Below are 25296 nucleotides of genomic sequence, written 5' to 3' on the forward strand. Positions count from 1 at the left end.
ATCTCTACCTGTGCTGTTCCACTGTTACAGAGACCTTCCCTGGGAAAATCTTCAGAGGCACGTCATCTGCAGTACCAAACAATGGAAACAGCCTCTCAGTGAAAGTGTGTGTGAAGGTGTGTATGTGTGTGTTAGTATCAGGATCAGAGAAGGTCAGCTGTCCTCTGTTCCAGTCCAGATGGACTCTGATCCTCTGGAGCTTCTTCTTCACTGGGAGAACAGCAACATTGTCTGATATGGACATTGCTTCATATTCATCATCACCGAACACTACTGTCCAAACTCCAGGCTGTAGCTCTCCCTTCCTCTGGGCGGACTCTTCTAACACCCCCAGAACCCAGCCTGTGTTTTCTCCAACCTCAACGTCCCAGCTGTGAATCCCTGAGTCAAAGCCCTCAGATCCCAGGACAGCATGGAAGTCAATCCTCTCTACGTTTTCAGGAAGTTTCTGTCTCTGTCCTCGTCTCACACTGGTCAGATCTTCAGACAGGACGAGTGTTGGACCAGCAGTGTTGGGGTCCAGAACCACAGGAGTGTAGGAGACCACCTCCTTCATCTTGTCCCAGACGCTGAAGCTCAGGTTGCCCAGGTGTTTGGCCTCGTCTATCAGAGCTCCTGAGAGCAGCTGTGGATCCTCCAGCAGGGGGCGCTGGGCTCTCTCCACTGTAGCCTTGTAGTTGAGCAGGAATGAGACGTCTTCAGCTCTCAGCTCCTTCTCTATGGCTCTGATTGTGTCTGAAAGGGCTGCTATCTCTCTGCTCAGAGCCTCCGTCTTCTCCTTCATCGTCCGACTCTTCTGCTCCTCTTCCTCCCTCAGAGCGGCGATCCTGGCCTCCTCTTCCTCTTGGAGAAACTGGTGAAGCCTCTTAAACTCCTCCTTAATCTGCCTCTCTGTGCGTCGGGCCTGGACCTTAATGTGCTCTGCTGTTTTATCACAGTTTGCTTTGACTTTACTAAAGAGCTCCAGTTTCTTCTGGAAGGGCTTCAGGGATTCCTGAAGTTCCTTCTTGTGATCCCGTGCAGCTTCGTTGACGGGTCTGAATCTGTGGTCGGTGTGAGTTTCTGAATGCAGACAGACGAGACACACTGGCTGCTGATGGTCCAGACAGAAGAGCTTGAGTTTCTCAGAGTGCAGACTGCAGAGGAGCTCTGACCCTGCTGAAACTCTCTGGTCTCTCTGCAGTAAGAAGGCCTCACACAGGTTCTTCAACGCCAAGTTACAAGGCGGATCACAATGTAAATATGCTTCCTTACAAACTGGACACTCCTGTATTGGTTTCTCTGTCCACCAGTTCTGCAGACAGGCTCTACAGAAGCTGTGGCTACATGACAGGACCACAGGATCTTTAAAGACGTCCTGGCAGACAGGACAGCAGAGATCCTCCTCTAATCTGGAAGCCATTTGGTCTCTGAGAGAAGATAAAAACTCACCAGTCAGGCAGTTCAAACAGGAAGTCAGTCAGTCTTGGCAAGGCTTCCTGCTCTGGAACGTTCCCTGAAAGTTACTTTGACTTTGAGACATGTCTCTTCTAAAAGCTCATTTAGGTGAAAAGTCAGGAGCACATTGAAGTGGCAGGATTCTCAGGATTCCCAGTGTTCCCAGTATTCCTCCTGTAGTTCCTCCCTCAGTGGAAGTCGTGGATTTGCTCAGAAGGTGACGCTTATTGTCTGCCTCTTGGTATGTGTGTGTGTTTGTGTGTTTGTGTATCTCCTCAGAGTGCAAAAGAGGAATAAAAGCCTGTTTTTTCTGTTTTGTTTTGGCTGAGTCAGATAGTGGGCGGGGCCTAAACACTGAGCTGTTTCCTGTAAGAGACCAAAGTTTCATTTCACAGAGCTGCTCTCCTGTCGGTCACTGGGTGTTTCAGTCGGATAGAGACTGCAGCCCAGTTGGGTTGGCTTTGGGTTTAAATGAAAAGTGTGACATAATAATATAAATGCTTTTAAATATTGCTTTTAATGAACAAATTATTAAACTCAGAGCACCAACAGTTTCTCAAGTCCCTCTGTTTATGAATGACCGGGCAGCCTAAGCTGCCAGGTGCCTCCTGTATTCCTGCGTGTTCTTATTCTTTCTTTCTTCAGAGGAAGTCCTACTTCCCATGCGTGAAAACTCACCAAATTTTGCACAAAGGTCCAGTCCCATGCCAGATTACCTCAGATGCAAACATAAGCCAATAGTTCTGATGGTGGCGCTATAGCAAGCCTTTAAAGTTTAAAGCTTTGAAAATTCATAACAAATCAAACATACACTACTCACAAAAAGTTAGGGATATTTGGCTTTTGGGTGAAATTTATGGAAAATGGAAAAAGTTCACGCTACATTGATATTATATCATGAAAGTAGGGCATTTAAGTAGAAGCATACACTGGTGATTTCCTCATCTCAAACAATTTCTTGAAACAAAAGCCAACAACAGTGGTGGATATACCACAACAAAAAATGTCAGCGTCAATAACTTGTCATGTGCCCTTGAGTATCAATTACAGCTTGACAACGACGTCTCATGCTGTTCACAAGTCGACTTATTGTCTGCTGAGGCATGGCATCCCACTCTTCTTGAAGGGCGGCCCTCAGGACATTGAGGTTCTGGGGTACAGAGCTCCGAGCCTCTACACGGGACTCAGCTGATCCCATAGGTTTTCTATAGGATGCAGGTCTGAGAAAGTGCAGGCCACTCCATCTGAGGTACCCCAGTCTCCAGCAGCCGTTCCCTAATGATACGACCTCGATGAGCTGGAGCATCAAACACCTGATGTGAATTTTGCCGTTAAACTCCTTGTTAGAGAACAGCAACTTGTGCAAAAAGTACTGAAACATTGAACAGTTGGACATGTGCATTCAAAAGTTTACAGAAGGTCACATTAAGTTCACCTGTAAAGGTTATAATGCATTTTAGGTTCATCCTGAAATTTCACCCGAAAGCCGAATATCCCTAACTTTTTGTGAGTAGTGTATGTGCTACAGTTTTGCAACTTTCACCAACATGGAGCCCCAATACTGAAGAAACTTTTGTACATTTAAACCTATTGCAATTATGAAGTCCATCACTCTGTTTTTTTTTTTTCAAAAACTGTAAAACTTATTAAACCTATCTCCTCCCACAATTTTTGCTCAAATGTCACCAAGCTTGCTACAGAGCATCTTCAGACTGTCCTACACAAAAAATACACACAAATTTTTGATTTATCAAAAATTGAGCCTACAGTGCATCAAAATGTTTGACTGTAAATGGTACTGTAAACATACACTTGCAAATTCTTGGTAAATAAATCTTCAATGTTCATAAAAAAATGACAAAATTTTGGAGTCATGGTAGATGATGTCTGGCAAATTTAAGAACTTTATCTTAAAAACTGTCATTTTGACATGCTGTCAATTTTTGACAGCATTTTGAATTTTGCTCTCATGTAAACAGTTACAGTCAATGCAAGAATCGCATTTTTAAACATCAGTTTTTCACTTATGGAGTAAATGAATCATTGTTAAAAACAAATTACCAACATCTCCATGCTGTCTAGATGCAATATGTGTATTTTCAGATTTTTGCATTGATGACTGTTTTTTTTTTTTTTTTTTTTTACAGTGGTTTTAAATCTGCCTTCCATGCATAGGCGGTTGCTATCATGTGACTGGCCTAGTCCGTTTGTGAAGCCTCATCTGAATTGACACTTGCCAATTAGCTCAGTGAGATAAAGCGTTGTCCTTCATGCCAGAAATTGTGAGCTCAAGCCTTAATTGATGCAAAATGCACATTAGAATGCCATCTTCCGATTCTCCACTTGTTGCTCAGAATTGCCTAAATTTGCCTAAATGTGCTCAGCCCCGACCATTGCTGCGCAGCAGCTATAATTGATTTTGTATTTTGTTGCTTTTACTCTGAACTCACACATTGTTTTGTACAAGTTGTTTTTATTTAATTTTTGTTGCACTGTGGAGTTGGAGGTGATGCTGTGAGCCTGAAATTAAAAAAAAAATGTTTTAATGTTTCGTTGATGAAAATATGCATCACATCCTGCTACGTTTACGACCCGGTGCTTTCCCCTGCAGGGGGCCGCTCTGGAGTTTCTAACCCCCGGGCCCTTGGCCTTGGCCCCCGCCTCTAGGCCCTCGGCTTCGGTGCTGGGCCCTGCTAGGCTAACCAAGGATAAATCCAAGAAAAGTCCTGGAGGAAAATGGAGAGTTTAATTCAGCGTGGACAGATTCATTTGCTGTCACTGTCAACACCGTGGCTCACCTGTCCTCTTGATACGTGGAGTGACAAGACTGAGCAAAAGCGAACCCAATAGCACGACCCCAGACAAGAGTTCTGGATGAAAACAGTCTTTATTAGGGCACAAGTAACAAATACTCACTCGCAAGGAGGACAAAAACATAACCAAAATCACTCAACTAGGAGGAATTCAACACTCTACTAGGAGGAAATATAATGCAAAAGTAACAACTAAAATTCTATACAAAAGTATCAACAGAAATACTCACTGTAGTGTGGTCAAGAAAACAAAGGAAATAGCTAGACAAAGTATCAACAAAAAGCTGTGGCAATAAGGCAAAAATGGCAAGACTAACTGTGGCAAACAAGACGAGAATGGCGTGATTTACTTGGCAGATGGCACAAGACAAGCTGGCACAGGACAAAGGGGAACGCAGGCTATATATGCACACACACACCAGGTAATGGGGAACAGGTGGAAACAATCAGGGCGGGGAAGACAATCAGACCAAGGGAAACACACAAGGGGAAGGGCAAGTGATTTTCTAGACATGACATGGAGTCATAGTTAAATACAAACTGGCCTGTTTTTAATGTTTGCTCTTTGCAGCTATAGCTTTTATTTATATCAGTGTTTACCTTTTTATTTTATTCATTTTCCACAAATATGGGCAGGACTCAAGCAGGCCTGCATGGGTCTGTGTTCAGTTTATTTCAAAGTCGGCCGACACAGGCCAGTGTAGTTTGTTCTGCTAGATAAAATTGTGTATATTTAGTATAGTCTATGTAAAAGTTTATAAGCTGTGTTATCAAATAGGTTTTGCAGCTCCAGGTGAATTTTATTTGGTGGAGGAGATCGTAAAAAAAAAAGAAAGAAAGATTTCACCATCGTTGGAAACATGCGAAGGAGACTTTTCATGAAGAGTCATTTTGTTTTATTTTTGCACAGCTGCACACTTAACATCTCATTATGACAGCTAATCTCTCAGATTAAGCATAAATTCTGGGTTTGCAGATGGTAAAGTCAAGGTGTAACAGTCTGGGTGGGGGTTGTGCAGGTGAAGCAGATCTGTGAGCGTCAGCCTGCGTGGAGCTGACTGACACATCATCCAGAAAACCAACATGTGAGCCTGAGAGGATCATCTTGTTCTGCGACAGCACCTGCAAGACAAAACAAAGTGGATCATTGTTCGGTTCCAGCTCAATAGCCATTGAAAAATGGATAATAAATAAAATAAAATACGTAACATAAAAATGATCCTACAAAACAAAACAATTCCTACTATGGATGAAAAAGACAGAATTGAATGTCCTTTGTTTACTTCACTTACTTTTTTCCAGAGGGACATGGAACGTCGTAGAGGCCCCTGCCAGGAGACATTTCTTTGTCAATACAATACATCCACTTTATCAGCTGCACCTATATAATCTAATCTAATCCAGTCAAACTGTTGTGCCATAAAGTTTCCTCTCCTGCTGCCTATAATGCTCAGCTTGTCTTGTTGTCACAGTAACAGAGGTGTTCATTCACTTCTGTGTTTGGCATTGAGCTCATAGTTAGTGCTGCACTTTACTGACAGCTGTTTCCACTATTCTGTCCCTCATCATTGTACATAAACAGGGAGGACAAAAAATTGGAAACCCCTCTCAGTATAATGCAGTCCAGTAGCAGACCTCTGCAAACTACAACCTCAGTAATAAACACAGAATTAAAGTGACACATTCTGCACAATGTCAACACAAACTGAACAGTGAGTGTGTGTGTATGAATGTAGATAAACACAGATTGTGACCGAGACAATAATGTGAGATCTCATTACTTATTTGTGAAATATGCTGATGCCATTGGTCCATTATTCTGAAACCCCAATAGGCTGAAAAATGTCCCAGTTTTTAGTTTTTAGTCCAATTGGAACCTTTCACCAAAAAAGCTCAGTCAGCAAAGAAGACTGATGATGCTTCTACTTTTTTTTTTTTTTTTTTTTTTTTTTTTTTTTTTTTTTTGTCATTTTCCAAATTTGACAATAAAAGCTGCACCATGAAAAACTGCAGCGAGGACCCTTCAGACTCGAAAAACTGTAAGTGATGTTTTCTACATAATCCTACATGTGTTCTTTGGTAGTGTTGCTGTCTTCAGTAATGCAGTGTAAAAAATCAGTGAATGAGGAGGTGTGTCCGCTGCTGATACCTGCATTTGGATGCAGGGGCACATTTCCCCCCGTAGGCTCGACACTGCCATCCTGGCGCCGGTCCTGCTCGGATGGGGAAAATAAAACCAAGACAGAAAAGTTAGCTGGTAATGTTTTAGCTAGGAAGCAGGGGTGTGCAGTTTCTTCTGTAAATTCTGTTTTACTAGGTGTTACTGCAATTTCTCACAGAAAATTTGCAAAAAAAAAAAAAAAAGGCTAAAAAAAGAGAAACCAGACATTTTGCAAAACATTAACAAAAAAATATGACCAGAAAATTTGAAAAAAAAAAAAAACATAACTATATTTCTGCTTCTTATAATTATAAATTTGAAGTCAAATTTTGAATAATTACATTTAATGATTAAATTTAATTGAACGATTGATCTGTTCTTGAGAAAACACAGGGGCCCCCTGAGGACTTTTTCCCAAAATATCTGGGGACGGCCCTGTTGGAGGTTAAATGTAGACGATGTGAGTCTGAACACGAGCAGAAATCAGAAAAATGTGTTATAACCTGATGCCTCCGAGGCACAGAGCAGCAGAGCGGCCAACACCACCATCAGTGTGACGTTCATGGCTGTTTCTTCTTGTCTTTGTTGAAATGGACTCGGACAAACAGTCAGCAGCTCTGGATCAATGATGTTCTGATTCCTCTGATCTTATAAAGGCTCCAGTCATGTAGAGGCAGCGCCCTGCCGTCCAATCACATGATCAGCTTTCATCATCTGGGGTCAAAAGTCCATAGAAATGTGAAGTCCTTTCTTTGCTAACATCATCCATGTCCGGTGAAAAAAGCCAGTAACCCAGTTCTCCCAGTCTGCACTGATTCACTGATACAGGAACTCAGAAGAGTTCCAAATTATAACATCCTCTGTTCGTAGACTCTCGCATTGAATAGGGAACTACATTCTGTGAATCAGTCAGAGCTCGTGGTTCCCCTCCTTTCCCAGCTCTCTGTCTGGGTGTGCTCTGTAAAAACCGTCTGACCTGATGATCGACCTCGTCGGCCAAAACAGGAACACAGTGAAATCAGTTTCTGTTGTTCAGTTATTATTGGAGCAACAAAGAGAGCCTGGGCATTTTGAAAGGTCCAGGTTCCTCATGTGCTGTGAACTTTAACAAACACAGGCCCCCTGGGTGTTTGCTGCTGACGGGGTTCATGTTGGAATCAGCAGGAATCGTTTTTTTCTGAGTGACATCCCATTCTTAAACCACAGGATTTAATATGATGTCGGCTTTCCACAAGGTTTAGGAGTGTGTTCATGGGAATTTTTGACCATTCTTCCAGAAGTGCATTTGTGAGGTCAGACACTGATGTTGGACGGGAAGGCCTGGCTCTCAGTCTCCACTCTAATTCATCCCAAAAGGTGTTCTCTCGGGTTGAGGTCAGGACTCTGTGCAGGCCAGTCAAGTTCTTCCACATCAAACTGGCTCATCCATGTCTTAATGGAGCTGCTTTGTGCACTGGTGCTCAGTCATGTTGGAACAGGAAGGGGCCCGCTCCAAACTGTTCCCACAAAGTTGGGAGCATGAAATTGTCCAAAATGTCTAGATAGATAGATAGATAGATAGATAGATAGATAGATATACTTTATTGATCCCAACCAGGGAAATTCTGGTGATCCAGCAGCAACAGTAGAAACATATAATAAAGATAAATAAAATAGACTAAGGGCTAAATATATACAATAAACACTATAAAGACTAAAAACTAAAAATATACATGAATGAATATGAAATGAAATATACAGATGGAATTTAGTATATACATGATTGCATAGATAAGGAGAGTTAGTATGAAACCCCGAGAACCAAGAACCAAGTGGCAGAACCCGACGCCCGGTACTGGGATTCAGGAACTAACCAACTTGATTCGACCTCTTAAGGAATCATCACTTCCCCTCCAGTCTGAAAAACAGTGTGAATGTATATTAACCCAGGATGTAATATATAGATAATAAATAATAAATAAACAGTTAAGGTGCTGGGTAATGGATAATAAATAAATAGTTAAGGTGCTGAGTAGTGGAGTGTTAAAAACAGAACTATACAGCAGACAGATGTGAGTCTCTGTCTGACAGATGTGATTTGTTGTACAGTGTGATGGCTTGTGGCAGGAATGATTTCCTGTATCTGTCCCTTCGACAGCGGAGCTGTAACAATCTGTTGGAGAAGGAGCTCCGCTGTCTGTCCAGTGTGTGGTGGAGAGGGTGATCAGGGTTATCCATGATGGATAACAGTTTGTTCAGTGTCCTCTCCACCACAGCCTCCACAGTGTCTTGGTATGCTGAAGCATTCAAAGTTCCTTTCACTGGAACTAAGAGGCTGAGCCCAACTCCCAAAAAACAAGCCCACACCATAACCCCCCCCTCCACCAAACTTTACACTTGGCACAATGCAGTCAGACAAGCACCGTTGTCCTGGCAACCAACAAACCCAGACTCATCCATCAGATTGCCAGACAGAGAAGCGTGATTCATCACTCCAGAGAACACGTCCCTGCTGCTCTAGAGTCCAGTGGCGGTGTGCTTTACACCATTGCATCCGACGCTTTGCATTGCACTTGGTGATGTGTGGCTTGGATGCAGCTGCTCGGCCATGGAAACCCATTCCATGAAGCTCTCTACGCTAATCTGAGCTAATCTGAAGATCACATGAAGTTTGGAGGTCTGTAGCTGCTGACTCTGCAGACAGTTGGCGACCTCTGCACACTGAGTTGCTGTTGTGCCCAATGGTTTTCACTTTGTTATAGCACCACTAACAGTTGTTTGTTGAATATTAAGTAGCGAGGAAATTTCATGACTGGACTTATTGCACAGGCGGCATCCTATCATGGTATCACATCACGCTGTAATTCCCTGAGCTCCTGAGAGCGACCCATTCCTTCACAAATGTTTGTAGAGGTAGTCTGCATGCCTAGGTGCTTGATTTTATACACCTGTGGCCACAGAAGTGACTGGAACCCCTGAATTCAATGATTTGGATAGCTGAGTGAATACTTTTGGCAATGTAGTGTACAACTGAACTGAACTGAATCACGGACACCTACAGTGTTGTCCACCTGCTAAAGCGTGGAGTTAAACTCTTAGTTCCGGTGAGAACGTGCCAGAACGTTCCTGAGCTCAGCAGCACATTAAAACCCAGCAGGACGTTACCCTGCAGCTTCAGCACAGCCAGTGGCTTTCACTGCCGGACTTTAGCTGGTGGACTGGAAAAGAAATGAGTCCAAGGTGTTTATTCATGTTTCAGAATTAAATTACTCCTTTCTTATCGGATCATGTAAGGCTGACTGATCCAGCGATATTTCTACTTATGAAGGAGCAAAACACAGAAAGGTCAAGGAGCCAAACTGTCTTGTTGTGTTCACCTCCTGTTGGCACACAACATTGTTCAATATCACGTCCTGTTTTTCTGATTCAAAGCAGGAAATCAGGTTTATAATGATGCGATGTGGAGCACAACGTGTAGAAAAAAGCAGAAGCATGATCAAACACACAGATACACACCAACTGAGCGTGTGTGTGTGTGTGTGTGTGTGTGTGTGTGTGGACAGAAGAACAGGGAAGAATGACTCATTCACTTTTCACCATGGTCGACTTACAGTTGTTGTTTTTTGATTGCTAAGATGCGTTGAAGTGACTTTGGTGAGCGAAACACCAGCATGGCTGTTTCCAGCAGGGTCCCTTGACCTCTGACCTCCAGCTGTGTGAATGAAAATGGGTTCTCTGGGCAGCCACGGCTCTCCCCTTTGCAGACACGCCCACCTTCTGCTAATCCCATGCAGTTTGGGCCCCAAAGCCTGCAGTCCACATGTGTTCTTGTGGCCTGTTGTAAAATGGTGTGTGTGTGCAGACTGGGGCCTAAACAGTCTTGGAGCTGCATCAGTTGCTTTGACTGGAAAGCTGAGACTCTTGTGGATTCAATGAGCCACATTTGATTCCTGTGTGATGATGTTGGCCCCCATAGCAGCCATTTCACTGCAGGCAGACACTTTTGTCACGCAGTTCTTACAGAGAATCTGCAAATCACAGCCTGGATGTTTCTGTGGTGTTCCTCAGGGTCTTGGAGTCTTGATCTGTGTAATAAATAATAATAATAATAATTATACATTTTATTTGTTATGGCGCCTTTCAAGGCACTCAAGGTCGCCTTACAGTAAAAATAAATACAGAATACAGCAACGACAGAAAAAAGCACAGCATAAAAACATCACAGACAACACAGCATAAGAAAACATCATAGAAAAAAGCATAAAAAAAAAAAAGCATAAAAAGCATAAATGGTACCAAACCTAAAATTGCTGCAACAACAAATGACAGGTACCATGGGAATGGCCATCATAGGCTCATGTCATAATGTTCTAATCCCTAAAACTCTGAATAAATAAATATAAATAAATAAATAAACGCCTATCCAGAACACAGTGTTTATTACAGATTCATGAGTGTTATAACGTGACACTCAGAGCTGAGCTGCAGCTCAAATTAATCTTCAGGTTCCAGCTTTCAGATGATGTTCACCTTCTGTTTGGCTTCTGCTGTTGACCTTTGACCCCATGAAGACCTCCTGACCTCCTTCTTGCCAACTCCAGCACGTTTACATTGTGTACTCAATAGTGATGCTCATTAATGTGCTCTGTCCCTATTGAAAGTAAACAAACAACGGTCATAGATTTTGTTGTAATTTGAAGGGGAACTCCCCAGCCTCCACATCCCAGTCATGTGGGATTATAAAACCTGGATTTTGTCCAGCAGCCAGACACTTTGTTATATTTTCATATCAGATTATGGAGCGATGGGAGGGAGGATGAGGGGGGCTGCACTTCATAACAAGATGTAATCTGCACATCACAGAGAGGATGAACGTTTATCTCTGAAGTTTGAGTCAGTTTTTCACATAAAGTAATATTTCATTATAGAATAACAGCTTTTCACTTTATTGGCTGTTCTGAGGTAAATAATCTGGGAATCTGGGAAGCTGGTGAGCCACAGCTTCATACACCTTTGGTGGCACACACACACACACACACACATGAACACAAGCACCCATGCAGAATGTACAAATGTATAGTGTCATGAGTCCATTACAGGGAGCCTGGTCTACTTTTCACTCCATTTTTTTTTTTCATTCTATTAAATTCTATTTTTATTTGGTTTGCCTTCACTTTCACGTCATTATTTTATTGTATTTTTATTTACATTCACTATTCTGCTGCTGCTGTGTCACCTTGAATTTCCTCTCAGGGGATCAATAAAGGTCTATCTATCTATCTATCTATCTATCTATCTATCTATCTATCTATCTATCTATCTATCCTCTATTTCTCTGTATGTTTGCATAGAGTAATTAACTTGTGAAAAATAAAATGTTGAAACAGAGCAGAAATTCCTGAAAAATCACGGCTGCCATAATGATCACAAAAACATCAACAACATGGATAATAAAATCCCTCAAAGTATTTTGTCTGACTTGTAAAAAAGAGCCTGTTAATAACAATGTTACTACTGAGGATTCCCACAGAGTTTTTTTTTTTTTTTTTTTTTTGTCACTCCTCTTGTCTTGAGTCTGGATTTCTAGGCAGAAACATGCGAAGCAAACTTGGGATGAAGCGTGACTTTATTTATTTTTCATACATTTTTATTTTTTTTACAGTGCAACAAGTAGCTTTCCCTCCTGGGAGTGAATCAGGTCTCCTCTCTCATCTCAAAGTGGGTTTTGTCCTCAGCGGTTCAGACAGCACCTGAAACACAAAGTGAGTGATAAACTTTATTTCAGATGGGACATTATGCAGAATAACTTACAGACACGAGCCCAATAAAAGATCACAGTTAAAAAAAGAAGAAATGTGTCACTGTAAACCTCACGCTGGATTTTTCTTTTCCAAACGCTTTAATCCGGCAAATAATAACAGCACATGTTTATCTGTATGTTGCTTTTCTGAGTACCAAGAGACACTTTTACAGCAGAGAGAGAGAAAAAGCAAATGAAAGCACACTGCAAAAAGCAAAAAATTAAGTTAAATTAAAAGAAGTAAAGAATTTAACAACAAAGACACAATTAAAATCTGGTGTTTCTTGCATGAGATTCCTTAAAGCAGTTTGGAGAGTGAACTTGAACTTACACTTGTCCATTGTAGCAATCAGGTGTAATCACCCTGCAAGGAAACATATGTCTGTCAGTACAATTTAATTTACTGTGTGGATGGTACCTCAGCAGTGAGAATATATCTATCTATCTATCTATCTATCTATAGATATAGATATAAAATATATATGAAAGCATGAGACGTACCAGTGGCGAAACTTGTAGCCACAGGAGAAAGGAGTGGTGCATGATCCTCCCTTTGAGTTACAGATCGCGCCTGCCTCTGTGCCTGGTTGGAAATGAGTATTTCATGTTGGAATCAGCACAAGCTGCCCATCATGGACACCTACAGCGTTGCTAATGAGGTAAAGTTATATTATATTATCATAGGAAATTTATGGCCCTACAGTGCTGCAAACTTCAGAGTTGAGTCTGGACAGGCGAACACTAGGAAACGTTAAGTTGCTTTTTTTTTTTTTTTTTTTTTTTTTTTTTTTTTGAATATTTTATTTTTTGAATTTTCTCATAAATTGAAACAAACAAGGACAGTAGAAAAAAACATTGAGTACACACACACAAAAAAAGACTGTACCATGTTTGCTACACAAGCATACAGACATAATATAACATGCATTCGACAAGGACAGCTCTGTATTGCAGCCAAACACTCCTCCCAAAGTTCTTTTGATATTGGAACATTTAGCTTCGCTGCCCAGATCTCCCTGAGATGACTGGTATCAACTGGGACTGAAAAGATATCAACAAATTTGGAGACAAGGTTTTTAGAATTTGGCTCACTGAGTAGAAGGTCATAGAAAGGATGACTCTTAGGCTTGGTCATAAAGAGAGGGATGCACTGTCGTATAAAATGTCTAACCTGAAGATAGCGGAAAAAGGGTGATTGGGGAAGATTATATTTAGTTTGAAGTTGAAAAAATGAAGTAAATTTGTTGTCTAAATAAAAATCGCCAATGGCTCCAGCGTAGTCCCTTCTCTCTCCAGTCCAGAAACGCTCCATCAGACAGTGCTGGTTTAAACAAAGGATTGACCAGATCCATCGTCCGAGAACACAAGAACATGTACTGCTGATGAGAACTTGTGGCCAAACGCAGGACAGAGGAGAACTGGAACCCTCACAGAACCGTTCAGCGTGTGGGATTACACCGCACATGTTGTTGATGTTGATTGTTTTTTGGGATTCTCATGGCAGCCCTGGCCTGTCCCATGCAGCTGGGTTACCGTACCCTGGGTTTCTCTTAGTTATCTGGCTTCACTTAACTAGACATCTGCAATCCTAATTTCCGGTACCAAGAAGCCGGTTATCGACTCACTAACTGAACCCAGGCTTTTCCAATCTAGATCTGTGCGCGCTCACATAAAAAGGGCGGTGTTTGCTGCATACAACCAATCGCAGACATGGAAAAATCCACCCGAGCCGCATACTTTACAACTGAGGAGCAGACAATAATCTGAAATAAATACGAGGAATATAAATCCATCATCCAGGGAAAAAGCAACAAAGTTGCAGCTTCCAAGAGTCGCAAGGAATGCTGTCAAAAAAATCGCTGAGTGTGTCAGTGCGTAAATTAGTGGGATTATAATATTACTTCCCCACCATGATGGCACGAATAGATCTGACTATAGTAACATTTGTGTGTTCCATAAATGTATGTGTTTATGAAATTTGTTGTCATGGCATGTGATTTCAGCCTCTGTTACCTCGCTAAGCCCAAACCCAGCTTTATGGTACAGGCCTCAGGTGTTTCAAGTTTGTGTTGTGTTCAAGCAGAGGCAGTAGCGGCAGAGCCTCCACTAGAGGGCGCTGTGTGGTGCCGCATAGACACAGCAGCTGTGGACAGACTGTGCTGTCACTTCAGGGAACGGAGTATTGGAACAGCCTTCCTCTTGCAATCAGGGAATGCCCCTCATGTCCCAGTTCATGACTCATGTCAACCTGCAGGCTGAAGGCAAAGCAGCCGTGTGATACTTGTAAATTCTTGTAAATTTTCCACTTTAATCTGGTAAAATATCCATTTCCTTTTCTCATAAAATGAGTTTCATCTCAAAATTTCAGATTCCCAGCTCTGTATTTTTTTTTCTCCCAGCGGTGGCCCTGACACGTCGTCGTGGTTTTCTTGTTACCTCGTTAGTTTTCGTTGATGATAATAATCGATAATGTACCCCTGACTGATCCAGTGATATTTCTGCTTATGAAGGAGCAGAACACAGAAAGGTCAAATAGTCAAACTGTCTTGTTGTGTTCACCTCCTGTTGGCACACAACATTGTTCAATATCACGTCCTGTTTATCTGATTCAAAGCAGGATATCAGGTTTATAATGATGCAATGTTGTTGTTGTTTTTTGATTGCTAAGATGTGTTGAAGTGACTTTGGTGAGGGAAACACCAGCATGTCTGTTTCCAGCAGGGTCCCTTGACCTCTGACCTCCAGGTGTGTGAATGAAAATGGGTTCTCTGGGCAGCCACGGCTCTCCCCTTTGTAGTCCAGTCATTTTATGAAAAAACCTAGGACAAATTGCAAGAGAAGCAAACTCAACTGATTTTGTATCCTCAGTATGTCCTGAGTGAGGGGAAAAAAGTCCCAGGAAATCCCATTGGTGGAAAGTTTTGAAAATCACCTATTTATGACCACATATTACCAAAAAACACTGTTTTTAACACACAGGGGAAAGGGGTTCAAAATGTTACTTTCAGATATCACTATAAAAATTCACAAGTTGATTACACACACAAAGACAAGAAAAAAAGTCAATTACCAGTTCTTTGAATTATTCTGTTTACACATGCATATCACACATTATCTGATTTGATATACGCTAATAAGGAATATAAGGAATAAATGCCAGAACAGATATTTACAGTGAATTAAAAGGTTACTATATATATACTAACCTTTTAATTCACTGTTATGTAGTAACCTTTTAATTCAAGGTTACTTTATATATAGTAACTTTTTAATTCACTGTTTAAATGTCTCTTCTGGCATTTATTCCTTATATTCCTTATTAGTGCATATCAAATCAGATAATGTGTGATATGCATGTGTAAACAGAATAATTCAAAGAACTTGTAATTGACTTTTTTTCTTGTCTTTGTGTGTGTAATCATCTTGTGAATTTTTATAGTGATATCTGAAAGTAAAATGTTGAACCCCTTTCCCTGTGTGTTAAAAACAGTGTTTTTTGGTATTATATGGTCATAAATAGGTGATTTTCAAAACTTTCCACCAATGGGATTTCTTGGGACTTTTTTTCCCCTCACTCAGGACAAACTGAGGATACAAAATCAGTTGAGTTTGCTTCTCTTGCAATTTGTCCTAGGTTGACCCCAATTTTGGCCTAAAATTACTGGACTATTGCAGACACGCCCACCTTCTGCTAATCCCATGCAGTTTGGGCCCCAAAGCCTGCAGTCCACATGTGTTCTTGTGGCCTGTTGTAAAATGGTGTGTGTGTGCAGACTGGGGCCTAAACAGTCTTGGAGCTGCATCAGTTGGCTTTGACTGGAAAGCTGAGACTCTTGTGGATTCAATGAGCCACATTTGATTCCTGTGTGATGATGTTGGCCCCCATAGCAGCCATTTCACTGCAGGCAGAGACTTTTGTCCAACTGGACGTCGCTGGAGAAAATGACCTCTAGTGACCTCTAGGAGAATCACAGCCTCATCAAACTTTACAGACACAAACTAGAGAGCGAGGCCGTTCAGAGGAGCTCTGCTTCTCCACACAGACTGACAGGAAGGGCCAGTTTCTGACACATTTCCACAACACAACGCTCAACATCCAGTCACAGAATAAGTCAAAATTCTTACAGAAATCTCCAAATGTCAAAAGTTTTTGACACCAAATAACAGCCTGGATGTTTCTGTGGTGTTCCTCAGGGTCTTGGTGTTTTGATCCGTGTAATAAATGGTACCAAACCTAAAATTGCTGCAACAACAAATGACAGGTACCATGGGAATGGCCATCATAGGCTCCTGTCATAATGTTCTAATCCCTAAAAACTCTGAATAAATAAATAAAAATAAATAAATAAACGCCTATCCAGAACACAGTGTTTATTACAGATTCATGAGTGTAATAACTTGACACTCAGAGCTGAGCTGCAGCTCAAATTAATCTTCAGGTTCCAGCTTTCAGATGATGTTCACCTTCTGTTTGGCTTCTGCTGTTGACCTTTGACCCCATGAAGACCTCCTGACCTCCTTCTTGCCAACTGCAAGATTACATTGTGTACTTTATAGTGATGCTCATTAATGTGCTCTGTCCCTATTGAAAGTAAACAAACAACGGTCATAGATTTTGTTGTAATTTGAAGGGGAACTCCCCAGCCTCCACATCCCAGTCATGTGGGATTATAAAACCTGGATTTTGTCCAGCAGCCAGACACTTTGTGATATTTTCATATCAGATTATGGAGCCATGGGAGGGAGGATGAGGGGGGCTGCACTTCATAACAAGATGTAATCTGCACATCACAGAGAGGATGAACGTTTATCTCTGAAGTTTGAGTCAGTTTTTCACATAAAGTAATATTTCATTATAGAATAACAGCTTTTCACTTTATTGGCTGTTCTGAGGTAAATAATCTGGGAATCTGGGAAGCTGGTGAGCCACAGCTTCATACACCTGTGGTGGCACACACACACACACACACACACACACACACGCACACACACACACGCACAAACTCAAGCACCAATGCAGAATGTACAAATGTATAGTGTCATGAGTCCATTACAGGGAGCCTGGTCTACTTTTCACTCTATTTTTAAAAATTATTCTATTTAATTCTATTTTTATTCGGTTTGCCTTTACTTTCACTTCATTATTTTATTGTATATTTATTTATATTGCGTATTTATCTTTGCCTTGCTGTCTATTTGATGTAACTTCTTCAATATTTAATGTTTTATTTTAATGTTTTCAAATGTTCTTCTTTTTATTGTGAGGCACTTTGAGCTGCAATTCTTGTTTGAAAGGTGCTATACAAATAAAGTTTTATTATTATTATATTATTATTATTCTGCTGCTGCTGTGTCACTTTGAATTTCCTCTCAGGGGATCAATAAAGGTCTATCTATCTATCTATCTATCTATCTATCTATCTATCTATCTATCTATCTATCCTCTATTTCTCTGTATGTTTGCATAGAGTAATTAACTTGTGAAAAATAAAATGTTGAAACAGAGCAGAAATTCCTGAAAAATCACGGCTGCCATGACGATCACAAAAACATCAACAACATGGATAATAAAATCCCTCAAAGTATTTTGTCTGACTTGTAAAAAAGAGCCTGTTAATAACAATGTTACTACTACTACTACAACTAAAACTAATAATAATAATGATAATAATATGATTTTGAAAGTGATCCAACAAACGGTGAGGATTCCCAGAGAGTTTTTTTGTCACTCCTCTTGTCTTGAGTCTGGATTTCTAGGCAGAAACATGCAAAGCAAACTAGGGATGAAGTGTGACTTTATTTATTTTTCCCACATTTTTATTTTTCTACAGCACAAAAAGTAGCTTTCCCTCCTGGGAGTGAATCTGGTCTCATCTCTCATCTCAAAGTGGGTTTTTTCCTCAGAGGTACAGACAGCACCTGAAACACAAAGTGAGTGATAAACTTTACTTCAGATGGGACGTTATGCAGAATAACTTACAGACACGATCCCAATACAAGATCAGCTAAAAATAACAGCATGTTTGTATGTTGCTTTTTGAGTACCAAGAGACTCTTTTACAGCAGAGAGAGAGAAAAAGCAAATGAAAGCACACTGCAAAAAAGCAAATAATGCAGTTAAATTAAAAGAAGTAAAGAATTTAACAACAAAAACACAATTAAATTCTCGTGTTTCCTGCATGAGATTCCTGTGTGGATGGTACCTCAGCAGTGAGTGAACCTGAACTTACACTTCTCCCTTGATGCAATCAGGTGTATTCACCCTGCAAGGAAATATATGTCTGTCAGTACAATTTAATTTACTGTGTGGATGGTACCTCAGCAGTGAGAAAAAAAAAAAAAAAAAAAAAAAAAAAAAAAAGAAATATATATATATATATATATATATATATATATATATATATTTATATATATATATATATATATCCATTCTCTGTCAAAATAAAAGAGCTAGCTAATGTTAGAAGAAAAGGGTGTACCGTATTGTACCATATTGTTAGTACTTTTGTACTAAAAAATATGTTGGACAGTAACTGTCATCACAATAATGGCCTGGTGCAGGTCTGTGTAAAAATAAATAAAGGCCTGCAGCGAATAGTCGCCTGGTTCTTTTAAACTATATATATATATACACACACACACACACACATATAAGAGTGTGTATTTAAGAGTAGACTTAAGACTTTCCTTTTTGACAAAGCTTATAGTTAGGGTCGGCCCAGGTTGCCCTGGACCAGCCCTTAGTTATGCTGCTATAGGCCTAGACTGTCGGGGGACTTCATATCATGCTCTGAGCACTTTCCTCTCTTCTAATCTTCTTCTTCCCTCTTCCTTTCTTCTTCTTCCTGTCCCCCTCTATACCCCCCTCCTTTTACTCAGTTCATGCTATTGTTCCAGAGTCCACTCCCCCTTTGCTTTCGTTGTGCTTTCTGTGTCTTGTCTTGGTCAAACAGTCCTGCTCATCCTGGAAGGTCATCCAGCTGCAGATGAGATGGCTAGATGCTGCGTGTCACTTCCATCTAGATTACCTGTTCAGGATACCCTGCTGTTTCTGCTGTTGTTTGCTGTCCCAGTCTGTCCCCTTCCCCCTGTCTCTGTCTCCTTGTCTCTCTCTCTCTCCCCTCCCACCCAACCGGTAGAGGTAGATGACCACCCACCCTGAGTCTGGTTCTACCTGAGGGTTCTTCCCGTTAAAGGGGAGTTTTACCTTGCCACTGTCGCCAAGAGCTCAGCATGGAATCTGTTGGGTTTCTTGTTTTTCTACTGTAATTTGTAGAGCGTGGTCTTTACCTGCTCTACCTGTAAAGCGTCATGCAATAACTTCTGTTGTGATTTGACGCTATATATATGTATGTATGTATGTATTAAAGCATGAGACGTACCACGTGCCACAGTAAAAAGGACTGACGCATGATCCTCCCCTTGCATCACAAATCGCTCCTGCCTCTGCGCCTGGTTGGAAATGAGTTATTTGGCAAAGTTAATTATTAAGCTGAATGATCAACCTTTAATCATGAACTCCCAGGTTTTTAGTTCCCTGTGATGCCTGACCTGCACCAAGCTGGAAAAAAATTACAGTAAAAGGACCAGAAATTTTTTTTTTTTTTTTTTTTTTTTTTAAATGCAAACAATAAATAATAATAAACATACATAAAAATTCAATTAAAAAATGTTTAAAAGTAAACCAAAAAAGATTTTTTTTTTAAAGTATCAGAAAATTAGCGAAACAAAACAAAAAAAAAAGGTAAAACAATGACAAAAAATACAAGAATTTTTGCAAAAAATGACCTGAGGATTAGCAATAAATGAATAAATAAATAAATAAATAGATAAATAGTCAAACAATTCCAGGAAATTATATATTTAAAGTTGAATTACAAAGAAATTATTAAAAAATTATGCCAAATGTTCATTTTAAAAATACAAGATAATTGCATGCCCAATTAAATAGATTTAAATTAGAGGTTAAATGTAGAAAATGTGAGTCTAAACATGAGCAGAAATAATAAAAAGTCTTGTAACCTGATGCCTCACCTGCAAAGAGCAGCAGAGCGGCCAAGACCAGCATCAGTGAGACTCGGGCGTTCATGGCTGTTTCTTCTTGTCTTTGTTGAAATGGACTCGGACAAACAGTCAGCAGCTCTGGATCAATGATGTTCTGATTCTTCTGATTGTTATAAAGGCTCCAGTCATGTAGAGGCAGCGCCCTGCCGTCCAATCAGATCGTCAGCTTTCATCATCTGGGGTCAAACGTCCATAGAAATGTGAAGTTCTTTCTTTGCTAACATCATCAACATCCTGTCAAAAAAGCCAGTAACCCAGTTCTCCCAGTCTGCACTGACTCACTGGTACAGGAACTTAGAAGACTGTTTTCATGTCTGTTTTATTTGCACAGCTCAACATCACAAACTACAACATCCTCTGTGCTTAGACTCTTGCATTGAATAGGGAACAAATCCCCCAAAAGGCCTTTAATGTAGAGAAATATAGGAAGACACTTCATTTTCCCCTTTGCTGTCACTTTGTTTTATTCCTCCTTTGGCTCTTCTACTTTCTGTGAATCAGTCAGAGCTCCTGGTTCCCCTCCTTTCCCAGCTCTCTGTCTGGGTGTGCTCTGTAAAAACCGTCCGGCCTGATGATCGACCTCGTCGGCCGCCTCTGACCCAACAGAGGCGGTCTATGATAATATATTATATTATCATAGGAAATTTATGGCCCTAAAGTGCTGCAAACTTCAGAGTTGACGACTGCCAGGTGACCCAAACGACTGCCAGTTCATGACTCATGTCAACCTGCAGGCTGAAGGAAAAGCAGCCATGTGATACTTGTAAATTCTTGTAAATTTACCACTTTAATGTGGTAAAATATCCATTTCCTTGTCTCATAAAATGAGTTTCATCTCAAAATTTCAGATTCCCAGCTCTGTATTTTTTTTTCTCCCAGCAGTGGCCCTGACACGTTGTCATGGTTTTCTTGTTACCTCGTTAGTTTTTGTTGATGATAATAATCTTTCTCAGCGATTATGTAAGGCTGACTGATCCAGTGATATTTCTGCTTATGAAGGAGCAGAACACAGAAAGGTCAAGGATTCAAACTGTCTTGCTGTGTTCACCTACTGTTGGCACACAACATTGTTCAATATCACGTCCGATGCGATAAGGAGCACAACGTGTAGAAAAAAGCAGAAGCATGATCAAACACACAGATACACACGCCAACTGAGCGTGTGTGTGTGTGTGTGTGTGTGGACAGAAGAACAGGGAAGAATGACTCATTCACTTTTCACCATGGTCGACTTACAGTTTTTGTTTTTTGATCGCTAAGATGCGTTGAAGTGACTTTGGCGAGGGAAACACCAGCATGTCTGTTTCCAGCAGGGTCCCTTGACCTCTGACCTCCAGATGTATGAATGAAAATGGGTTCTCTGGGCAGCCACGGCTCTCCCCTTTGCAGACACGCCCACCTTCTGCTAATCCCATGCAGTTTGGGCCCCAAAGCCTGCAGTCCACATGTGTTCTTGTGGCCTGTTGTAAAATGGTGTGTGTGTGCAGACTGGGGCCTAAACAGTCTTGGAGCTGCATCAGTTGCTTTGACTGGAAAGCTGAGACTCTTGTGGATTCAATGAGCCACATTTGATTCCTGTGTGATGATGTTGGCCCCCATAGCAGCCATTTCACTGCAGGCAGACACTTTTGTCACGCAGTTCTTACAGAGAATCTGCAAATCACAGCCTGGATGTTTCTGTGGTGTTCCTCAGGGTCTTGGAGTCTTGATCTGTGTAATAAATAATAATAATAATAATTATACATTTTATTTGTTATGGCGCCTTTCAAGGCACTCAAGGTCGCCTTACAGTAAAAATAAATACAGAATACAGCAACGACAGAAAAAAGCACAGCATAAAAACATCACAGACAACACAGCATAAGAAAACATCATAGAAAAAAGCATAAAAAAAAAAAAAGCATAAAAAGCATAAATGGTACCAAACCTAAAATTGCTGCAACAACAAATGACAGGTACCATGGGAATGGCCATCATAGGCTCATGTCATAATGTTCTAATCCCTAAAACTCTGAATAAATAAATAAAAATAAATAAATAAACGCCTATCCAGAACACAGTGTTTATTACAGATTCATGAGTGTTATAACGTGACACTCAGAGCTGAGCTGCAGCTCAAATTAATCTTCAGGTTCCAGCTTTCAGATGATGTTCACCTTCTGTTTGGCTTCTGCTGTTGACCTTTGACCCCATGAAGACCTCCTGACCTCCTTCTTGCCAACTCCAGCACGTTTACATTGTGTACTCAATAGTGATGCTCATTAATGTGCTCTGTCCCTATTGAAAGTAAACAAACAACGGTCATAGATTTTGTTGTAATTTGAAGGGGAACTCCCCAGCCTCCACATCCCAGTCATGTGGGATTATAAAACCTGGATTTTGTCCAGCAGCCAGACACTTTGTTATATTTTCATATCAGATTATGGAGGGGGGCTACACTTCATAACAAGATGTAATCTGCACATCACAGAGAGGATGAACGTTTATCTCTGAAGTTTGAGTCAGTTTTTCACATAAAGTAATATTTCATTATAGAATAACAGCTTTTCACTTTATTGGCTGTTCTGAGGTAAATAATCTGGGAATCTGGGAAGCTGGTGAGCCACAGCTTCATACACCTTTGGTGGCACACACACACACACACACACACACACACACACATACACACACACGAACACAAGCACCCATGCAGAATGTACAAATGTATAGTGTCATGAGTCCATTACAGGGAGCCTGGTCTACTTTTCACTCCATTTTTTTTTAATTCTATTTAATTCTATTTTTATTCGGTTTGCCTTTACTTTCGTTTCATTATTTTATTGTATATTTATTTACATTGTATATTTATCTTTGCCTTGCTGTCTATTTGATGTAACGTCTTCACTATTCTGCTGCTGCTGATTCTATCTATCTGTCTATCTATCTATCTATCTATCTATCTATCTATCTATCTATCTATCTATCTATAGATATAGATATAAAATATATCTGAAAGCATGAGATGTACCAGTGGCGAAACTTGTAGCCACAGGAGAAAGGAGTGGTGCATGATACTTCCTTTGAGTTACAGATCGCTCCTGCCTCTGCGCCTGGTTGGAAATGAGTTATTTGGCAAAGTTAATTATTAAGCTGAATGATCAACCATTAATCATGAACTCCCAGGTTTTTAGTTCCCTGTGATGCCTGACCTGCACCAAGCTGGAAAAAAATTACAGTAAAAGGACCAGAAAATTTGAAAAATAAAGATAACTGGCAAAAATGACATGAGTCAAAAGTTACCACAGACACTTTTTAAAAAATGCAAACAGTAGATAATACTAAACATACATACAAATTCAATTAAAATGTTTAAAAGTAAAAACAAACAAACAAAATTTTTTTTTTTTAAAGTATCAGAAAATTAGCAAAACAAAAAAAGTTAAAACAATGACAAAGAATACCAGAATTTTTGCAAAAAATGACCTGAGGATTAGCAATAAATAAATAAATAATAAATAATAAATAATAAATAAATAGTCAAACAATTCCAGAAAATTATATATTTAAAGTTGAATTACAAAGAATTTATTTTTTTAAATTATGCCAAATATTCATTTTAAAAATACAAGATAATTACATGCTCAATTACATACCCAAGGATAATTAATTTGAACTCAGGATCTCTTCCACCCAAAGAAACAACGATCACCTCGTCCCGAAAGCTTGACTCCTGACCGAACATACAGTGTCTCTGCAAACATGAGCAACATCTGTGGCAGCAGAACTCTCAAAAAAATTAAATTAAAATCTTTGTCCATTTTACAGTGAAGTCACATTAAAACAGATCAAAACAGAGTCCTGTAAAGTCACAGGGGCCCCCGAGGAGGGTGTGCCCCCAGATATCTGGGGACGGCCCTGTTAGAGGTTAAATGTAGATGATGTGAGTCTGAACATGAGCAGAAATAATAAAATAAAAAATGTCTTGTAACCTGATGCCTCACCTGCAAAGAGCAGCAGAGCGGCCAAGACCAGCATCAGTGTGACTCGGGCGTTCATGGCTGTTTCTTCTTGTCTTTGTGGAAATGGACTCGGACAAACAGTCAGCAGCTCTGGATCAATGTTATTCTAATTCCTCTGATTCTTATAAAGGCTCCAGTCATGTAGAGGCAGCGCCCTGCCGTCCAATCAGATGATAAGGTTTCATCATCTGGGGTCAAAAGTCCATAGAAATGTGAAGTCCTTTCTTTGCTAACATCATCCATGTCCTGTCAAAAAAGCCAGTAACCCAGTTCTCCCAGTCTGCACTGACTCACTGGTACAGGAACTCAGAAGACTGTTTTCATGTCTGTTTTATTTGCACAGCTCAACATCATAAGCTTAGACTCTCACATGGAATAGGGAACAAATCCCCCCAAAAGGCCTTTAATGTAGAGAAAAATAGGAAGACACTTCATTTTTCCCCTTTTCTGTCACTTTGTTTTTTTTCCTTCTTTGGCTCTTCTACTTTCTGTGAATCAGTCAGAGCTCCTGGTTCCCCTCCTTTCCCAGCTCTCTGTCTGGGTGTGCTCTGTAAAAACCATCCGGCCCGATGATCGACCTCGTCGGCCTCCTCTGACCCAACAGCACAGGCACAAAAAACAGGAACACAGTGAAATAAACTTCTGTTGTTCAGTTATTATTGGAGCAACAAACATTTTGAAAGGTCCAGGTTCCTCATGTGAACTTTAACAAACACAGGCCCTCTGGGTGTTTGCTTTCATGTTGGAATCAGCACAAGCTGCCCATCATGGACACCTGCAGGGTTGCTAATGAGGTAAAGTTATATTATATTATCATAGGAAATTTATGGACCTAAAGCGCTGCAAACTTCAGAGTTGACAGTGACGAGCTGTGTTTCCTGGCAGTCTGGACAGGCGAACACTAGGAAACGTTAACTTGCTAATGCTGGCAAACATCGCCTTAAGGACTTAACAGGAAGTTCAACCATTCACCCATGACTTTGTTTGACCCCAATAACAACTGTTTACACCTGGAGCCAGGTGACCCTCACGACCGCCAGGCGA

At 40.5% G+C, this 25296-nt stretch overlaps 1 protein-coding gene and 1 long non-coding RNA gene across 3 annotated transcripts; both read right to left on the reverse strand.

The window, feature by feature from the left end:
- Nucleotides 1-1484, reverse strand: LOC115367778 (E3 ubiquitin-protein ligase TRIM39-like). The gene has a single exon (XM_030063694.1). The coding sequence runs from the start codon at nucleotides 1400-1402 to the stop codon at nucleotides 5-7; it is 1398 nt and encodes a 465-aa protein (XP_029919554.1). The 5' UTR covers nucleotides 1403-1484; the 3' UTR covers nucleotides 1-4.
- Nucleotides 1485-5123: 3639 nt separating this feature from the next.
- Nucleotides 5124-20364, reverse strand: LOC115367799 (uncharacterized). 2 transcript variants are annotated; one of them, XR_003928957.1, is made up of 4 exons: nucleotides 20213-20364; nucleotides 6400-6463; nucleotides 5543-5578; nucleotides 5124-5372 (listed from the first exon to the last, which is right to left on the reverse strand). It is a non-coding gene; the product is annotated as an uncharacterized LOC115367799 (long non-coding RNA). The 2 variants fall into 2 exon arrangements; XR_003928956.1 differs by lacking the exon at nucleotides 20213-20364 and adding an exon at nucleotides 6915-7215.
- Between the last annotated feature and the right edge of the window lie 4932 nt (nucleotides 20365-25296).

Source organism: Myripristis murdjan, chromosome 11 (assembly GCF_902150065.1).
Source record: "Myripristis murdjan chromosome 11, fMyrMur1.1, whole genome shotgun sequence".
Taxonomy (NCBI): Eukaryota; Metazoa; Chordata; class Actinopteri; order Holocentriformes; family Holocentridae; genus Myripristis; species Myripristis murdjan.

Excerpts from the sequence above, each read along its gene's own strand:
- LOC115367778 (XM_030063694.1), bottom strand. The coding sequence starts at position 1,402 with ATGGCTTCCAGATTAGAGGAGGATCTCTGCTGTCCTGTCTGCCAGGAC.